The sequence below is a fragment of the Fulmarus glacialis genome, unplaced genomic scaffold (assembly GCF_000690835.1).
Source record: "Fulmarus glacialis isolate BGI_N327 unplaced genomic scaffold, ASM69083v1 scaffold12630, whole genome shotgun sequence".
Taxonomy (NCBI): domain Eukaryota; kingdom Metazoa; phylum Chordata; class Aves; order Procellariiformes; family Procellariidae; genus Fulmarus; species Fulmarus glacialis.
In genome coordinates this window covers 40,357-58,711 of record NW_009188393.1, presented here as the reverse complement: position 1 = coordinate 58,711, position 18,355 = coordinate 40,357, and the positions used below count along the sequence as shown (strand labels likewise).

At 35.8% G+C, this 18,355-nt stretch overlaps 1 protein-coding gene across 1 annotated transcript in view; it reads right to left on the bottom strand.

Moving 5' to 3' along the window:
• Positions 1-18,355, bottom strand: part of HERC2 (HECT and RLD domain containing E3 ubiquitin protein ligase 2) — a gene marked incomplete at both ends in the record, with an annotated part of 70,953 nt that overhangs the window by 12,567 nt on the left and 40,031 nt on the right. Inside the window, 21 exons of the mRNA XM_009578455.1 lie at positions 228-346; positions 438-596; positions 1,142-1,273; positions 2,424-2,531; positions 3,223-3,376; positions 4,968-5,159; positions 5,538-5,678; positions 6,456-6,642; positions 7,216-7,387; positions 8,245-8,470; positions 9,174-9,318; positions 11,283-11,454; positions 11,537-11,618; positions 12,081-12,258; positions 13,795-13,885; positions 14,473-14,616; positions 14,716-14,797; positions 16,521-16,632; positions 17,126-17,301; positions 17,884-17,975; positions 18,156-18,261. Of these exons, the coding sequence (XP_009576750.1) occupies positions 228-346; positions 438-596; positions 1,142-1,273; positions 2,424-2,531; positions 3,223-3,376; positions 4,968-5,159; positions 5,538-5,678; positions 6,456-6,642; positions 7,216-7,387; positions 8,245-8,470; positions 9,174-9,318; positions 11,283-11,454; positions 11,537-11,618; positions 12,081-12,258; positions 13,795-13,885; positions 14,473-14,616; positions 14,716-14,797; positions 16,521-16,632; positions 17,126-17,301; positions 17,884-17,975; positions 18,156-18,261 (2,970 nt within the window). The remainder of the gene's footprint in view (positions 1-227; positions 347-437; positions 597-1,141; positions 1,274-2,423; positions 2,532-3,222; positions 3,377-4,967; positions 5,160-5,537; positions 5,679-6,455; positions 6,643-7,215; positions 7,388-8,244; positions 8,471-9,173; positions 9,319-11,282; positions 11,455-11,536; positions 11,619-12,080; positions 12,259-13,794; positions 13,886-14,472; positions 14,617-14,715; positions 14,798-16,520; positions 16,633-17,125; positions 17,302-17,883; positions 17,976-18,155; positions 18,262-18,355) is intronic.

Sequence of the window (18,355 nt, the reverse complement as noted above, 5' to 3'; positions counted from 1 at the left end):
GGCAATTCCAAAACCACATCTATACAGTATTGGAACTAGTAATTTTTTTTTTTCTAAAATAGAGCAGCTTTACAGACTTGTAGACCTGTGCAAGAAGGCTATTCATTTGCACATTTCCTATTTTGCCATTAAAAACAAAAATGTTGTACATCAGGGCTAGCATTTTAATGCTTCACATACATCTTAATGTGAAAAATGTGAAGAGGAGAGCATCACTGCCTTCTTACCAAAGCTCGTGTTTCTCCATCATTATCCCCTAGAATCCGGTTGATGTTAATAGACTGGCCAAACTCTGTTGTGAGGAGTTTCCGTAGTCTCTGCAAGGCCCACATTCTGTGGCCAGCAGCTAAGGAAACATAAGCACACAAAGAACATAATTACTTAAAACAATCATTTAAACTTCAAACAAATAGACTTAATTTTAAGACTACACCTACCTAAGGCACTCAGTTGAGCACAAGCTGCAAGAGAAGCTGCCAAGCGAGGAACTATACTCCTGTTGGAAGCAAAATTTAAGCGAAAATCCAACAAACACGTAACCAAATCCATTGAGGGACATGAAAGAATGCAACGATCTGAGAGAAGGTCTTTAGGGCCTGCAAGAAACAAAAAGCAAAAACAACAACAACAAAAAAAAAAGGTGGGGAAGATTTGTCCTCAGACTGAAATAGAACAGAACATAGGCAGGATTTAGCTGACCAAACACAGCAGTCTAGAGTGCCAGTCTGCATCTGAGTTGGTCCATTCCACCTCCCTTTGAAGGGATTGGAAGAAAGAGGCACTTCCGTAACATAATTCACGTAATTCTAAAACAGATGCATTTAAAAAAAAAAAAAAAACAAAACAAAAAACACGACACACCAAAAAAATTCAGATTAACTGTGCCTCAAAAATATCCTCTCTTCACTGATGAAGAGGCAAACTAGAGCGATTACAAAATATTTTTATCTCTTCTCTACGTACACCTCTCAGGACTTTGTTCAAAATGTTTCCTAAGTATGAATGAAAATGTTTTCTTAGTATGAATGTAAACGAACTATTGAACTTTGGCATGTAAATACCATGCAATAAATGTAACTGTAAAAACCAGACAAGTAAATCTACTCTGGCCCTTCTGTAAGCGTCATATATGATACCTTACCTGCAGCTGGCATGATAGGGTAAACAGTGAATCGCCATCCCCATCCATTCACAGAGCCATCACTGATGAACTTCCACTTCAGTTCATCCCCTGGAATTCGCAATTCACTAGACCAATCTGACCACTCACGACCTGTTACAGTAGGTAATATGAACATACTCATCTACACTGTCTGAACCAATGCAAACCGCTCGTAATAGCAACTTCCCTCCATGGTTACGTATTATAAACATCACATAAATGCATTCAAGAAAAAGAAAAAAAGTATGTGAAGCACATGACAATGTGCTATAACAATGTTACACTAATTAAACTTAAGTCTTAAATAGTTCAATTAGCACTGCTAACAGATACCCTCAGTACTTTTAATACCACATTCAAAAGACAATTATGAGATCTTACCAAAATCCACTGTCCTGTTCTCAAATTATCTTTTCATATTATAAAAATATGTAACAACATATACATTAAATAAAGCTTTACATCTTTTTCCAACCAGGAGTCCAATCAGAAATATCTCAATAATGAAACACATGTGCATCTGAAACAGTTTGGGGGAAAATGGGTCAACAGTAAAAGCCCACATCATGACTGCTCAGAAAGCACAGGCAGTAACTACCGAGCCCCTTGCACATGATGTAATGTATGGGTAGGTATAATGTAAAATTTGATGAAATTAAAAATATTCCTTTAAAATCTACTGCAAATTAATCGTGCTTAAAAATGAAATCAGAGATAATAGGATAAAAGATGTGAAGATTTCATGGAGTATCACGTACATAAGCCAGAGTAGAAAACAGAAAGAGAGCCTAAACATTATTTTGGGCACTCGACAACAGAAGAGCATTTGTTTTGACTGTATGAAAGTTCAAATTTCAAGTATTACTTGAAAAAGAAAAAAAGCTAACAAAAGAAGTATCCTTTTCCAATTGTGTTCCAATTTGTTACATATATACTTTGATTATACAGAAATTCACACATGTTGGCAGGGGTGCTAAACACTTGATTTTTTTTTTTACACTCTAACTGCTCTTAGGAAGAGCATGACAACATGCTCTTCTGACAGATTCTCTATATTCAAAGATGCAAGATCACTCTTATATGTCTGTGTCTCGATCCTACACCTTTTTTGTTTAAAACAGAGTATCAATTTACATAGTTTTTCCTCTTTTTTTATTGGCATATCCCTCACAACAAGTCAGTAACAGACAGTGGTACATTTCATTCAGCATTTAACAGTAAATCACACTAGACATTTTTGAAAAGCACTAGTTCTCATAACCTGATCGGACGGAAACAATTCTGTTGACACCATCCATTATGGTGAGCGGATCATGACGCCGCTCTGTAGAACACTGACGATCAAATTCTACCCTCAGTCCCTCAGCACCTAAACAGCAACAAAGAGTTTACACATTTCTACACAGCAATCAATACCACGAACAAATGCAGTATTTCAGAAATCCACATGAAATCAAACACAGTTTGAAAGCCATAACGCTGATTAATAAAAATAACTTCCTTTGGTTTAATGACATTCTGTGTCTGTAATTTATTCTCTTTGAAAGGCTTACATCATAGCAAGCTCATGTGAGTAGGCGCTAGCAGACAGAAGACTATATTCAGAACATTCCAAACTAAAGTTGCAACAGACAAAAAATGTCTATTTACAGTGAAGGCAAATAGTTCTTTGTTGCCTTTACTTTTGAAAGGTACTAGATAGCATACTGAAGGAAGCACTAAATGAAAAGACAGCATTAAAACAAAAAGCTCAAGACTAAGATCAGTGTTCAATTACTGACCCTGAAAAAGACTCAGTCCTTCTCAGCTTCATAACTGAACAGAAAACAGCAATGATATACAGCTGCAGTCACAGCCAGTGAACCCAAAAATGCGTATTTCACAGGATCGAGATATTCATGCAGTATGTAAGTGTTTTAAGAAATACTTTATTATAGCGACAGGACACATAACATGGCTTTAAAAGTTCAATATACGTTTTGCAAGCTAAGGAAAAATTTTATGCGTGCAGCCTTGAAACTAACTTGAATTTTAGTAACGTAACTCTAAGAATTCTATACCTGGTATTTTAACTGTGCCACTAGAAGATGTATCATCAGTATATGGATGGCTGCTTTCTACGACAACTGGTTGCGAAGAGAGGCGACCACTTTGTGAATCAGTTGCCACATCTTCTAGTTCAGTAACACACAACTCCAACAACATATCAGCAACCTAAGAAAAGAAAAATATACAGTTTACGAAAAGTAAGTTTGATTAGTCCAAGAAATCTAAGCCAACTACCATTCTTCCCAAATTTAAAATAAATAAATAAATAAACAAATCACTTGTTTTCTGAATTCTGATTCATAAACCATCATATTCATTCAAAAATACTCTTTCTGGAAAAACTCCTAAAAGTAAAGGCCAAACAACATAAGTTTCCAGCAAGCAAAACACTGTTTAGAGAGAAAATTCCAATAGCACTCATTTTTAAAGAGCCGTTTCAAATAAAAATTCTGACCTTTGAGATGAAAAAAAACCAACCCCACCATAAAAAACACCCACAAACACCCACACAAAGTTGTTCAGCTACTCACTATTAATGCTAGAAGCAAAAATACAGAATTCATGCATAATGCATATATAGCGTGCATCTAATTGGGGTGGGAGGAGGTCAACTACATCTCAAACCCAGAACAAGGGTATACATAGCTGATCATTATAAGGAATTTGAAAATTGGGGGTGGGGGGGAGGAAAAAAAAAGTAACAGTTTGTGAAATACCACTCAATTGCCTCTACATGAATAGCATCAGTTAGGTTCTCCCACAATCCTAGTTTACTTGGACAGAGATACTGTTAAGATTTCGTTGTTTAAAACTGAAGCTGTCTTGCCATTTATACCACCAATAAATAAATAAAATTTCTGTCAGTTCTATGCACACTCCTTAGCAAAGTCATTATTCATCTTTTTGGTTAGTGAAGTTTAATAAAAGAATACAAAAATCAGCTTCGCATAATCACTTCTGATGTTTCAAACCAGTCTTTAAGCAGTGCAAAGCCATCAATTAACCACATCACATGAGCATCTTAAAAGAAATGCATTGTTACTCATTAGAAAAAGATATTTGAAGGGTAAAGCTACAAGAAACATTAAGCAACTTTCAGTTCATTACCGTAAACAGATATTCTATAAATAATTTATGATTTATAACATGCTTTCATATAGCTGTTGGTATCCAATATTACAGCATTTATTAATTCTGATTGTCAGTTGTCCTAAAAAACACCCCACACCCATGGATACTTTGTAAATAGTTAGAAACTTCAATGCATCAAATCTAAATCTTAAAAATTAAGAATTACTGTATCATTAATAATATATTAACAGCATTTTTAAATAGCAATAATGACTGCATCAATTTGAGAAATAAACTCAGATGCAAAATAAAACCAACATGGAAGTTTTTAAACTAACATTCCACAGATCCAGGAAATAGAGCTTGGTTTAATTCAGCTTCATTTCAATAACTACAGCCACTTGTCCAATACATAGATACAGTTCATTAAGCTTCTATTTTAATGTCTAATTGCAGCATAACAAACTGAGGAAATAGTCTATTACTGACATTTGTAGCACATGCATATATTAACGTAATATTTCCATTAAAATCATTAAGGTTCACATGCATTTAAGTTCAACTCAAATTTTCATGTTTACTGAGTTTCTCAGTATGTTGAGCTGCACTTCAAATACAAGAAAATATTCTAGTAAGCTGCTAATAAAAGGGACGTAGTTAAAATGCAACAGAAACAAAACCTGACCTGTGGGTAAGCTGTGCCCATACCAGACAGCACAGCTGAAAGAACATCTCTTCCCTTTTCACCAGCTCGGTTGGACACAGCAAGCTTTAGCAGGTCAACCATGACTCGTGTGTCATCTGGTACTAAGAGACTAGTAAACTCATCCAAGTACTGCGGTTCTGGGCCAGATACTTTATTTTGACTTTCTACATCCTACAAAACAAATGGCAGAAATATTTAGACAGTGAAGATGAAAGAAGTATTTCACTGAATCCGAACAAGTTAACTTGTCTGAAGAAGTTTAAAGGTAGTTTAAAACACAATTCATAAATCTGAGATTATATGGCCTCAAAATTAACCTACTGTTAAACCCATTTCTCAAGTGAAAAAGCTTTCCTAAAACTAACCTCCTTTAACTTTGGACAAAAAAAAGAACAACCCACAAAGAAAACCCAAAACCCCTCTGTCTTTGGATATATTTAAAAAAACACAGCCATTTATAGAATAACTTTAAAAGCACAAAAAAAGCAAAACTGCTTGATAAAAGCATGGTTAGGACTTAAGTTTTAAGGAAGGTATTGACATCATTACTTCTTTGGTTTTTGTCATGGTTTCTGCAATGATACTGGCAGCTCCAGGATCATCTGTGACTGGAATGAAAGGACGGGAAGAGGCAGCAGCAGCTGAGGGAGTTACAGCAGACGGTGTCACAGCATCTTCTGAAGAAACAACCTAGCCAAAACAAATAATAACTAACAAAAGCTGCAACAAGATACTGTAAAACCTTCAAGAGTCTAGTTATTTATTAGAAGGGGTTGCATTAAAAGACAGCACCAATTCAAAAACAGCCATAAATTCAAAACCAACAGATTTGCTCCCTGTATTTTTAGCTTCTATTTTATGTTCCTAGTGTGGCAAACCAGCCAACACCCCCCTCAATGCCAGCTGCTACAAAAACATACAATAAAATATCAGTGCCTGCCTGTAGAAGACAAGCCCTAACAATACATGTCAAATTAATAGTTTGTTAAAGGAAAAGATCTTTTCAGTAGCAAGCCTCTTCTTTTTTCTGCTTCTGTTAGCCGTTAGGAATAAACAGCGTAGAATTCCATTCAGGCCCTCCTGTCTACATTAGTTGATATAAGTTTACAATTACATTTCGTTAAATAGTTGTCAAATATTCCCTTAGTCTTTAATTTTTTTTTTTTAAAGATCACACCTGTAAAATGAATTTAATATCTGGTCAAATGGTTAATATTTTCATGTTAACTCTAAAATACTACTAGAAATCATCACAATTGCATTTAAATGACACAGTGCATTCTGAAAGTTCAAAACTGATTTCACGCTAAAATGTTAGTTTTTCCAAATCTGACATACGCAGAGTACCCACTCCTGAAATTACAGCATGAAAGAACTGTTTCATCTCTGCTATTATCAAACTAAATGGGACAATATTTTTCAGCTTTACTGTTAAAAACTGTTGGAAAAATTCATTTGAAACTTTACCTCCCCTCTCCTGTCCTGCCATGGGTTTGGGCTCAGCCTCTCTTCTATATCTCCTACAAGCACGCATTCATCTCCATTTACAGGGCTTCCTGTAGAAGTAGCATCTGATGGGGGGGCTGGCGATGAAGAGGGACATTCTACTGGTGCAATCATACTTGCAGGCATCAGTGCTCCAACAACTGCATCCCTGAAATCATTTAGGAAAGATTAAAATAAATTTAATTATACTCCGTTGTTGAACTTAGAAAAAATGGTATTAGCTTGTCTTAATAAAATAAGGAAAGGTTTCCAAGCTCTGGAATTTAGAGGGTAGTTTATCTCCATTCTCCTTTGGGCCTGATGCCTAACTACTGTTTTAAGGCAACCATTTTACATGACCTTCTCTTCATAAATTTTAGCACAAATACTCTGTTCTCTACCAACAACGAGGAGGGCACTGTAAAGTTTTATTGTTCTTTCCACCCTGCCCTCCACTGCTTCCTCCACATCATCTATCATAATTTACTTACACTCCTTTTACATTATTTACTTCAGCATTCCTAAATAAACAATTTTTTCCCCAGGCACTGGGAGCTTCTGTAAAGAAAACATAACGGCATAAAGCTAACACCAACATCAAAAGAAAATTTAAATGAAGCTTAGGCCTCTCCTGAGGAGTCCAAACTTGTGAAACAATTTATACCTGACTCAAGAGACCCTAAGAGATGGTAAGCTATGTCATCTTTTGCTCTGCAAAAGACAAGAATGTTTGCATGCCTACCTGGCATACATGATTTGTAATGCCATCAATATATGAGATAATGCTTGCTGTTTGGCAACATTCCCATCAAGCGATAAGAGAATCTTAGCGAGGGAAGGGCGATTCGGCTTGGAACTGTTTGCCCCAGTAATTTTGTTACTGGCAGCAGAAGAATCTGCATCTGAAGGAACACCTGGAGTGAGGGGAAAAAATGAGAAGGCAAGCATTTTTTAAATGGTGTACTACATAACTGCAACTGATTTATCTAATTTCTTGTTAAGTCAGAAAGATGATTGTTAGTATATAACTCTACAGTAGATTCTTAAACTGCAGTGCCTACAAGTTACAACATTAAAGTCAATACTGAAGCTTTGCAGCAAGGGCTTTCATCAAATGGTGTTCCACCTTGTTACTTACTCATGAAGATTAAAATAATACAGATATAAATATTTCGGTGATCAGCATCTAAAACGAGTTTTACTTACATAGAAATTTCTCAAATAGCAAGAATATTTATTAGGTACTCCTAAAAACAGTAGTTCTCGCTCTTTTTTAAATACATTGCCTTGTTCATGAAAAAGCTTAATTATTCAACACAAAACATTGCTGTTTTGCCTCCCTAATTCTTAAGTCACCTACCTTAGAAACAAAAGGTAACAGTAGCATCAAGAATTATAGCAAGAGGTAACGTGTAAGAAGACCAATATTACAGTGGCATCCATCTACCATTACTTCCATAAAGCTCTATCCCATATTAAAGACAAAGTCTTTGTGGTGTTTGATAAAACACATTGCATTTTAATTTCCTGAAGAACAACAGAAGTTCAAACTCATACTACTTCTGAACAAGTCCCTTACAACTTCCGCTTTCAGGAAGAGGTTTTGTTGGCGTGTTTTTAGAGGTGTGTATGTTTTTTGTTGTTGTTTTGTGGTGTTTTTTTAAAAGACAGTTTTCGTTTTGCACTCTTCTATCACCTATTAAACCACACACAAAGCTAACTCTCCAATGGCATAAAAAACCCCCAACAATTTAAGGTAATAAATACCAACCAAGATAAGAAGCACCTAAAGGGTCCCTTGCTGTCTGGAAAAGTACAGGTTCATGAACAGATGGTGTAGCTACATCCACTGTTGTCCATGCTACACTGTGGGAAGACCCACAAGCAACCCGGGTGATCTTCTGGCCTTCCAAGCCCTGGACAAGAGTGGGCTTTCTATTGACTGTAGTAGTTCCATTGCCTTGTTGCCCATGGTCATTGTCACCCCAAGCGTAAACCTGCCAGTAAACATTTCCACATATTACTTTGCTTCACTGGCTGCCTCATTCAATTATTTTCTTAAAAATTCCTACAGAGGAATATTAGTGATTTGTACTATTAATCTAGGACACTTCAGAGAACCTATTGCCATGACTTTTTTTTCCCCCCATTAAATCATGCAGGCATTATCATGACACTAAAAGAAAAAAAAAAAAAATCAAAGCAGCACTTTATCAGATGATTCATAAATTATTGCCAATTCATAAATCATCAGTTGATTCATATATTATTCAATGTTCACAGTGAACAGGAAGTTAGAAGAATTGGTTGCATAGTAATTACATTGGGGATGTGAAACAATACTATGATAATGATAATGCTGGATCACAGTAGAAAAATCTGTCCAGAATACTATGACTGCTTCTGCATTTCAAGAGCGAGAAGCAGGAAACTGATCATGCAGATAATACATAAACTAGAAAATATTACAAAAGCTACTACAACAACATTTAAAGTCCAATAATAATATGAAAGCTAATATATTGTAAATTACAGTCATGCTTATATTTATTCAAGACTTTAAAATGCAAATAAGTATCATTAGAAATTTTTATTCCATTTAATCAGCATCGATGCTATTACACTCTTCTTCCTCAACAGTTTAGTTTATTCCTTTCTGGATCAAGGAAAAAGGGGAAAGGAGGATGATGCACAACGTACCTGCCCAGTGTCAGTAACCGCTAGACAATGGAGTGCGCCTACAGCCACGTGCACGATCTTTTTACCCCTCAGTCCCTCCACAACTTGTGGCTTTCGTACATGTACATCTGTGCCATGGCCTAGCCTGAAGTAGTCGCCCTTACCCCTGCAACAGATAGTAAACGTAAAATTCAAGACAATTATATTGTTTACACATTCCTCTGTCAATGCAGCTTCCTGAACCAAAATACTTCATTTATCACTGGGATTAAACACAAGCACCAACTAGCAAATTCTTCAAATCTGAATTACAAAGGCCTAAAAATGAGGATAACTGCAGTTCTGTGACTCCATGACTTTTTCAACTCAGTATAGAAAAGGCATCATTTATGATTATTTTTTGTACGTAGTGCAACTGTGATTACATTGAATTTCCTCTGTTGCAGAAACATGGCAATTATAAATACCTACAAAATTGACGTGTTTCGATAGACTTGGACAGATTAATACTATTAAGGATAAACCTAACAATAACAGACCCTTTGACAAGTATACTCACATGAAAAAAAAAAAATACAGGAACTAACATGTTTTCAGAACTGAGTTTTTTCACACTGTTGCAAGCCTCAATATAGGTTCTTAAGCCTCCATAATTTAAATTCTTCTACAACTGTTATACACAAACTGCACTAAAAATATACCATATGCAAAAGTAAGCACCTTAAAATGGCTCTAAGAATGTCAGTAAAGAAGAAAAAAACCCTGAGATTTCTTCCACTGTGTTTTTAGTAACCATTCACTCAGTTCTGCTGCTCACCACCACCAACACCAATTTTTCTCAAGAAAGGTTATGCTATGCTGGAGGTCAATGTGATATATAGTACTATTGCCTATCTAAAGTTATAACACAGAAGTTGTGATTTTTCCCTCAAATCAGTACAAATTCAAGAAGATAAGAATAAGAATTTAGAAATAACTCAGCCACCCTAAAGTGCAGACATGCACAGCTGAAACAGACCCAAAAAATCTCCTCGTAGTCCTGTAATGCCATGAAATAGCCATAGATTTTATGACTGGACGTAACAGCGTAAAGACAAACTGGCGGAAGGAAGGAATGAACAAGAATTTTGCACGGAGTTCTTGCAGACTGCCAAATTCCCTTTCCTCTTACTCCTTTCATCACTACAGAAAAACAGTTTAAGAGGGGGGAAGTGAGAGAGACAAATAGTTTCCAGTGGCCACTGTGAGAAACGACATCTCTGCTAAATGACATTTTCTCCCTTTTAAAAATAGAAGTAACTTATAAAAACAGAAGTTTTGTGGATTTCTCTTCATATCATTCATCAATTGCTGACAAATAATAAAACAAAAATGACCATTTTAAGTCGTCTTAGCTTTGATAAACATCAAATAGGTCATAGTCTTATTACACGAGGATGGGGTAAGACCTTGATCTGTTTAGAGCTCTGAAGTTGATCTGCCGTGCAGTAAGCTTTCAAATTTTACAGAAAAGTTTATAAACTCAAAAAGCCAGGTTTGTGTTCAAAACAAAGCAGAAGCGAGCAGACAAATAGAAGGAAACGGTTTCTGAATAACTCTCCGTGATCATCTCATACTAGTTCTTGCTTCGAGGCATCATTACTGACAATTCAGTGGCCTTCTGAGCAGCAATGAGCTCTGCAGAGACCCTGTGTTTCCAAGGAAGTTCTTCCCATCTTCTCTGAACTTTAGCTTACTTCTTTACTACATCCTTACTCTCTCAGCCTCTGCTTTAGCTGTAGACTACATACTCCAAACTACGATTTTCAGGTTCTCTTTTTTCCACTCCACTCCAAAGTCTTGAATTAACATTCCTTTACACACTCCATTGCTCCCAAGAGAGGGAAGGATCTTCCCTTTCCTCCACTAGTTCGGTAAGACCCAGGCATCCTAACAGAGTACAATACACAACTGAGCATGCTACAAGACACAGTGTAACTGAACAGATCACAGCTTGTCTCGAAGAGCTGCCAATTTAAAAGGCAAAGCACACAGGTAAGGCACACAGGGAGTTATGACAGTCAAATAGCAATAAATACAACACATACTTAGCAATTGCTTTGTTAATATTTTCTGGTAAATGTAACATACCATGTCCATACCACTCCTGACTTGGTCAGTGCCAATGAGAACTGTGCACCACACTCAATCTGACAAACGCCTTGGCCATTCAGTCTTTCAATGTTCTGAGGAATGTTGCATCCTTCACTTCCTCCTCGGCCCAGTTTTCCAAAATCACCATCACCCCAAGAAAACACCAAACCTAACAAACATCAAACTGCAGGTCAAACAATGATCACAGTATTCCCATGCGCTAGAAAGCTTCTGGAACAAGATATTCCCACCTTCATCTGTCAAAGCAAGAGTCTGAGCATCTCTGCTTCCACAGGCCACCTGAATGACTCTGTGGCCAAGGAGCACTTTAACCTACAAAATACAAAAAGTAAGCAACACGTTTCAAAGAAATAATGTTTTAAAACCTTACAGACATTTTCAAGCTCTTACGACTGATCTTGTTCATTGTGCCCAGCCTGAGCATGCCATTTAGCAAAGGATTATCAAGCCTTGCTCACTCAGGATCCAACATCGTTCAATGACAGTAGTTGCTTCCAGCTATGTATCAAAAGTAGATGCAGGACATGAATGTTCAAGACAGCACTAGCCATTCCGCATCACTTCCCAAGAAAAAGAAAGAGACTGGATCTTTTTGGCCTTTCTGAAATAGCTTGCCTGTTATTAGAGGTAAGTGTACTAAAATGTAATTTAGATCACTCCAAAATGATGTCTTCATACTGCTTTCATGGTTTTTGGCTTTATTTTAGCTTTATTTTATCATTTACTAAACAAACACACTCGCATTTCATCAGAGACAAGAAACATTTATTTTACCATCTTAGGCTTCAGCTGTGTGGTATTATCTCCATGTCCTAGCCTTCCATATTCTCCAAGACCCCATGTATACAGTTCACCACTAGAGGTAATGGCAGCACTGTGGGAACTGCCACAAGCAATATCACGGATGCGTTTGGTTTTCAACGCTTCTATCAATCTGGGTTTATCACAGTTCCTAGAGAAAATAAGTAAAGAATTAATTGCGTTAATTATGAAAGAGTTGCACAATATACTCCAACCTTCATAATCCAAAAAATTTTCTGTAATAACTAACAGTAACCTAAAGATAAAAGAAGATGCAACATTATGATTCCAAGATGTACTCTTTGGTAGCACCATAAACCTAAAGTTTACACTATTTTAGTGTACTTCAAAGTTTAGTTAAAGAAATATTTTATGTATACACTGCAAAACTTAGGTGACAAAGCCAAAATACCAAAGTGATGGATCAATCAAAAAGTGGATAATATAAAGTGAAAACTGATATCCTGTCGTTGCCCAAAGTTGAGCAATTTGTTAGAAGTCATTATTTCTCTACCCTGTGGACATAAAGCCAGATAGTAAGATTAAGAGATGACACTCCCATCCCAACTTTGCTCTTATGAGAGAGAAATTAGAACTGGAATTTACTATTAGGCTTCTATGAGAGTACTGGAAACTTTTACTATCCATATGCTTACAATATTCTCTAAATTCAGGGAAGAGTTTCAGGTCAAGGTTTTCTGATATTGACTGTGTATCAGAGCCACTATTAAGGTTTTATAAAATTATGTATGGCCTCTGGGAAATTTGCTCCCATGAAATGCCCATGAGCTCCAAGTCTCACTTCTATTATGTATGGCCTCTGGGAAATTTGCTCCATGAAATGCCCACGAGCTCCAAGTCTCACTTCCAATAAAATTACAGAAAACATGAGGCAGTTGAACAATAAACAACAATACTGCTCTAATCTGGACTTCCCTTTTCATTGATCTGACACACACCCCCCTATGCACATTTATTTGTTGTCATATATTAACCATCTGAGTTGGGCACTGTAATTTTTTATGTATTCTGAGCAGGTCTTCAAAATATATCAGAATGACAAACAAAGATTTCCCCATGGGCTATGTTTATCTTTTTTTTTTTCTTTCAAAACATTGTTCTGTGGTGCATACAAAGAAAAGTTCTGAGACAATTCAAATTTTCCTCAAAGCTATCCTGTGGAGGATTAAACTACATATTACTGAAAAGCGTAAGAAATTTATTTCTGGCTAACAAGTTTACGAACAGAAGTCTAAAGAAAAGGGCCACAAAATACTCTGTCAGGCTTACATTACGAAATGTTACAGCTCAGGAATGTAAAACTGCTATGGTTTTACACCTCAAGGCACCTCTGTAAACCTTACCTTACAAAAGTAACCAAAAACTCTATGTCCAAAAGTGTGCCATTTCACCAGTGACATTCAAAAACACTACTAAAGACTTTATCCACTAAGTATGTTTCCAGTTACTAGATTAATTGAATGCCTCCTTTTTAAATGACTGAAGACTGCTACAAATGCTGCACCATAAATGGACACACACTGCTGAAAAAAATCTTTTCACAACACAATTTTTTATTCCCATTGTAGTAAAAATCCTGTCATTGTCAATAGCGGCGGTCCGCTGTGTTATAACATGCAACACAAATGTTCTCTTACTGGAATACAGACAAATTTGGCATCCTTACATTCGACTGAAGTGACCAAGTTTTCCATCATCTCCTTCACCCCATGAAAATACCTTTCCATCAACAGTTAATGCCATAGCATGCCGGCCACCTAAAAGTGTAAACATAAATTTATTTTTTCAAGCTTTCAAGCAGGCAGCAGGTATAGCAAAAAATCTCAGAAATTGGACACTGCTGTGCTTCTACAATGTAATTGTATGAGCCTTTCAACCCAATACACATTACTCATTTTCTTCAAAGTTTTATGTGTTTTAATTTAAAACACAAAACTTTTGTGAGAGTAGGTTTCCTGGCACATTAAAAAAAAAAAAAAATCACTCAATTTGCTATTTTCAATGCTGCAAGAAAAAACAAAACCAAACCCACCACTCAGCAATATTCAAAAATGAAAACACTTTCTTTGGATCAGACTGAAAAATTATTCAGAAGTTACCAAATTTAACTTCCAGCAAATAAGAAACTGTGTATGGTCTAAATTCATAAATTTTAGTAATAGAACTGTTAGATTTAATCTGACATTTTATCCAACAGACAGAATTTAATAACGTGTGTTTATTTTAAAAAAATTAAAAAATATCAGATATGCTGGGGCATCACAGTACCCAAGAAAACTGCAAAGCAACTATTTTCAGGCTTAATATGTTTGTTTATGTATATAACAATAGCAATAGTCAGTACCTGAGTGAACAGCCACCTTCTTTACCACATAGTTACTGAGAGCTGTAATCTGGCGGGGAATAGGCACAGTTCCACTAGATATTCCTAAACCCAGCCTTCCATTTGTGGCTTCTCCACAAGCATATACTTTACCCTCTACAGTCACTAAAACGAAGAAAAAAAGTTTGAAACACCATTAATGTTTCACAACTGGAAATCTGTTTCTGCCCTTAATTAAATACATCTATTTTAAACTTATATTACCTGCAAAAAGGCTTTTGGATCCTCCAGCTACTTGTACAACATTCAAGGCAGATAGGGTTTCAGAAAAGGAAGGGACCTTTATCTAGGCAGACAGGAAATAAAGATCATTACAATACCCTTTAAATTTTACACTTTAAAAAGAAGAGCTGTTCTGAAGTGATAAACCAGTTAATCTAACAGGTACTTTTCTTTTTTTTTTTAAATATATGAAACTCCCCATATTATTCAGACACTTTACAGATACCAGCTAATATACACCAGGCAAAAGACAGAAACCAAGAAAAAGCGTTTAATACTGAAACCATGACAAATACAAAACCTGAGAAAGAAGGAAATGTAATATAAATAAGGATTTTCCTTTTAGTAAAGTCTTCTTGAGAAAACCGAACTCAGTTTTGAAGAAAGGCACAACAGCAAAATAAAACTAGTTAAAAGTGTTAACCAACACTCTTCAAATCAGCATACAGGAACACAAAACCACAACTGAGTTTTTCAGCAGCAAAATGCTTTAGCAATCTGGATCAGAGACCAGGAAACCTATTTTCTCCATTACTACCAAGAAGTCTTTGATTAAGCTGTGTATATATAAATAGACATCAACAATCTCTTTTCAAGTGTTTTAAATCAACATACACTCAAACCTGGCATAACCCCTTACACAAAAATTAAGTGTTTAGTTATTTTTATGCAGCTAAAGACAAAGTTTCTAGCAGACTTCTTCATTACAGTATATGGGGAAAAAAGTTTGAAGGACATCTGAAAAGCCTTAAATTAGTTTTTAAATTACTATCCTAATTGATCAATTTATGCATTTAATAATATTAATACCTGTTAAGACCTCAAAGATAAGAGTGTTCATGTTAGCATGTTTTTTCCACTCAAAAAAGTTTACTCTTTGCAGAATTAGTTCATATTTATAGAGGTATCTGATTTTTCGTTATCCTCTCGCTTCTTCCATTTAACTGTCCTATAGTTCTACCCTCTTCTAGGTGGGGGGGAAGCACTTCAGTGAAACAGAGCCATAATTCTGCCTTCAACATGTTTGGAGCAAGAATGAACTGAAATCTGGACTTCTGCACTGAAACCTTGAAGGCTTCATCCACCAGTAAAATACAGGATGGAGAATACAGTAACGGTTAACTTTTCGTTTCTTGAAAGGCACTCTACGGATACAATAATATATGTTTTATTTACAACATAAATTAAAGAAATGCTCTCTTAATATAGTTTTCAGATTAATCGTATCTTAAATTGATTAAATATTCGCCATGTATCTCCCATCTTGCATCGTATTAAAAATTGTGTATAAATGGCTGCACACAGGGATGAAATGCCTCTCGAATTACACTGAATTCTAATCAAGTTACACCAATCAAAAGACTAGAATTCAACTTTTTTTTTTTCTAATTACTGCACCAGCTCCAGGTACAAGCAATACATAGAAAAGTTCACCAATATCTTCATTTCATGCATGCAAACTCAAAGGGAACAGAATATGTATAGAGTGCCAAACATTTTTAGAACAATTAGTTCACTATCACGTAAAACAAATGATTAAGTGGCTGCTAAAAATCAAACTGGATTTCAGAGTAACAACCAAAATGCAAATTTTCTCCAATTTTCCACCCAGCAGGCATCCACATGTCTTAACAGTAAAAAGCCATTAAAATCTACTCTTCGTGGCTTTTGGTAATAAACTTTAAAATTCTGATTAAATTTGACTTAATTTTGAGTTGTGTAAGACTCATACATTTTATTTTTAGCTGTGTCTGTTTTGTACTAAAGTATGAAAACAACAAACATACCTTGGAACCTTTTAGCCCTCCCAATTGGTCTTTGTCATTCAGTCCCCAAACAAAAACTTTGGTTCTTATTGTAGCTGCTGATTCAAGCCCAGCTGCTTTCTTTCTAACAAGACTGAACACATTGAGAAAAAAAAAAAGCCAGTTTAGCAACCTGCATGCTATAGCATAGGCACCTTTTTACTGTATTTACTGATTTTACAGTTTGGAACAGTTTCAGTACCCAAACTACACAACAACAGTTAAGTGGTGGCTATAACAAATAAAAACAAAAAAAAACCCAGAATGCTTTGCTGAGCAGTGGTAAATATACACGTGCCACATACGAAATATAAACACACCAAGTTTTTAGCTAGGTTTTCAACTCCAAGTACACTGCAGAAGAGGAGGAATTGTACAAAATGCTACCACCCTTATCAGTGTGATAATCTTAAAGAAGTTATTTATCAACAAATGACCTACTTCCAATTCCGACAAACTAAGATACTGATTTCTCTTTACTACCATTCAACCTAATTAAGTTGCTCTTCTTACAATAATCTCCTGATTGGAATATATACACACTAAGGTTTTTTATCATTTCCCCCCCGGCCCCTCCAGTTACCTACCTCCCGGTGTTAGCTTTATCGTCATCCTCTTCCTCATTATCAGAGGCTAGGAAAGGGACTGCAGCCAAATCTTCATCCTCTGCACGTATACGTCCCAGTATGCTGAGGCCATGTATTTTGCAATCAATCCCAGAGCTTCTGCACTGCTTGATTGCAATCTCAATATACCTGTGGTACTAAGAAGAAAAAACTAAATTGCCACCTTTTGGGTCCTATATAACTTTATAAAAACACAGGAAAGAATTAGAACTTTTGCTTGACTTTGTCACCTTAACAAAATGAATCTGTAACATTAAATATCTGGCTTTTCAGCCCTACTTAATCCATACGTAAGATAAACATATGGCCTCATTACTTTGTGAATGATTTCACTTCCATTCTTCTAAAAATTTGTTATGCATTCCTCCTTGCTGTTACTGAAAAAGATCAGTACTACTATCCAAAATAAGCTTTATCACTCACTAAAATTATCCCCAAATTTAAGTTTATTGGGATGTCTTCTTGGTTCATAGGTATATTGATTTGCATCAAAAAACCTAAAATATCTTTACTACTAAGGCTATTATAGAGTTACACTGTGATTACGGTAAAACTTAATCAGGATAATCAACTTTACTAAACTCCCAGAAATAGTGCTAATTTAGAGGGAAAGTAAAATATCACGCTTTAATCATCACAACAGTGCTTTTCATCCATCTCTTGCAGCAAAATATTTTTCTGGTGCATACAAGAGTAATTCTCACACAAACTTCACTTACTTCTGTGCAATCACTGAGAAGAGGCACTGTGGTGTCTGTAGGATTTATATTGATTGTCTTTAGCTCTATAAGGTTATTTAAGGAATTCCCCCCTAGAAAACAAAACATGGAAAGAAAAACATTTTAAGATACGGTGTTTGTTTCATGAACAGACACTACACATGTTAAATAGATGACTATGTTAACTGAAACTAGGTAAGTACCTACTGTTCAATATACCAAAAAAAAAAAAAAAAAAAAAATTTCAGACTTCTCGGAGAACATACACATACCTGAAACTACAACTAAAGACGGCATGTAACTGCTGTCTGCAGGGTCCACTATCATCTTTAGTCTGTGAACAAGAACATCTGGAAAAATCTCCAAGCGAATCCAGTGCTAGGAGAAACACATAGAGTTTCATTTTCAGATAGTATTGTTCGGACCACCGTATGGTTAACAAGAATAAATGTGTGCTGTTTTTGAAGAAAGC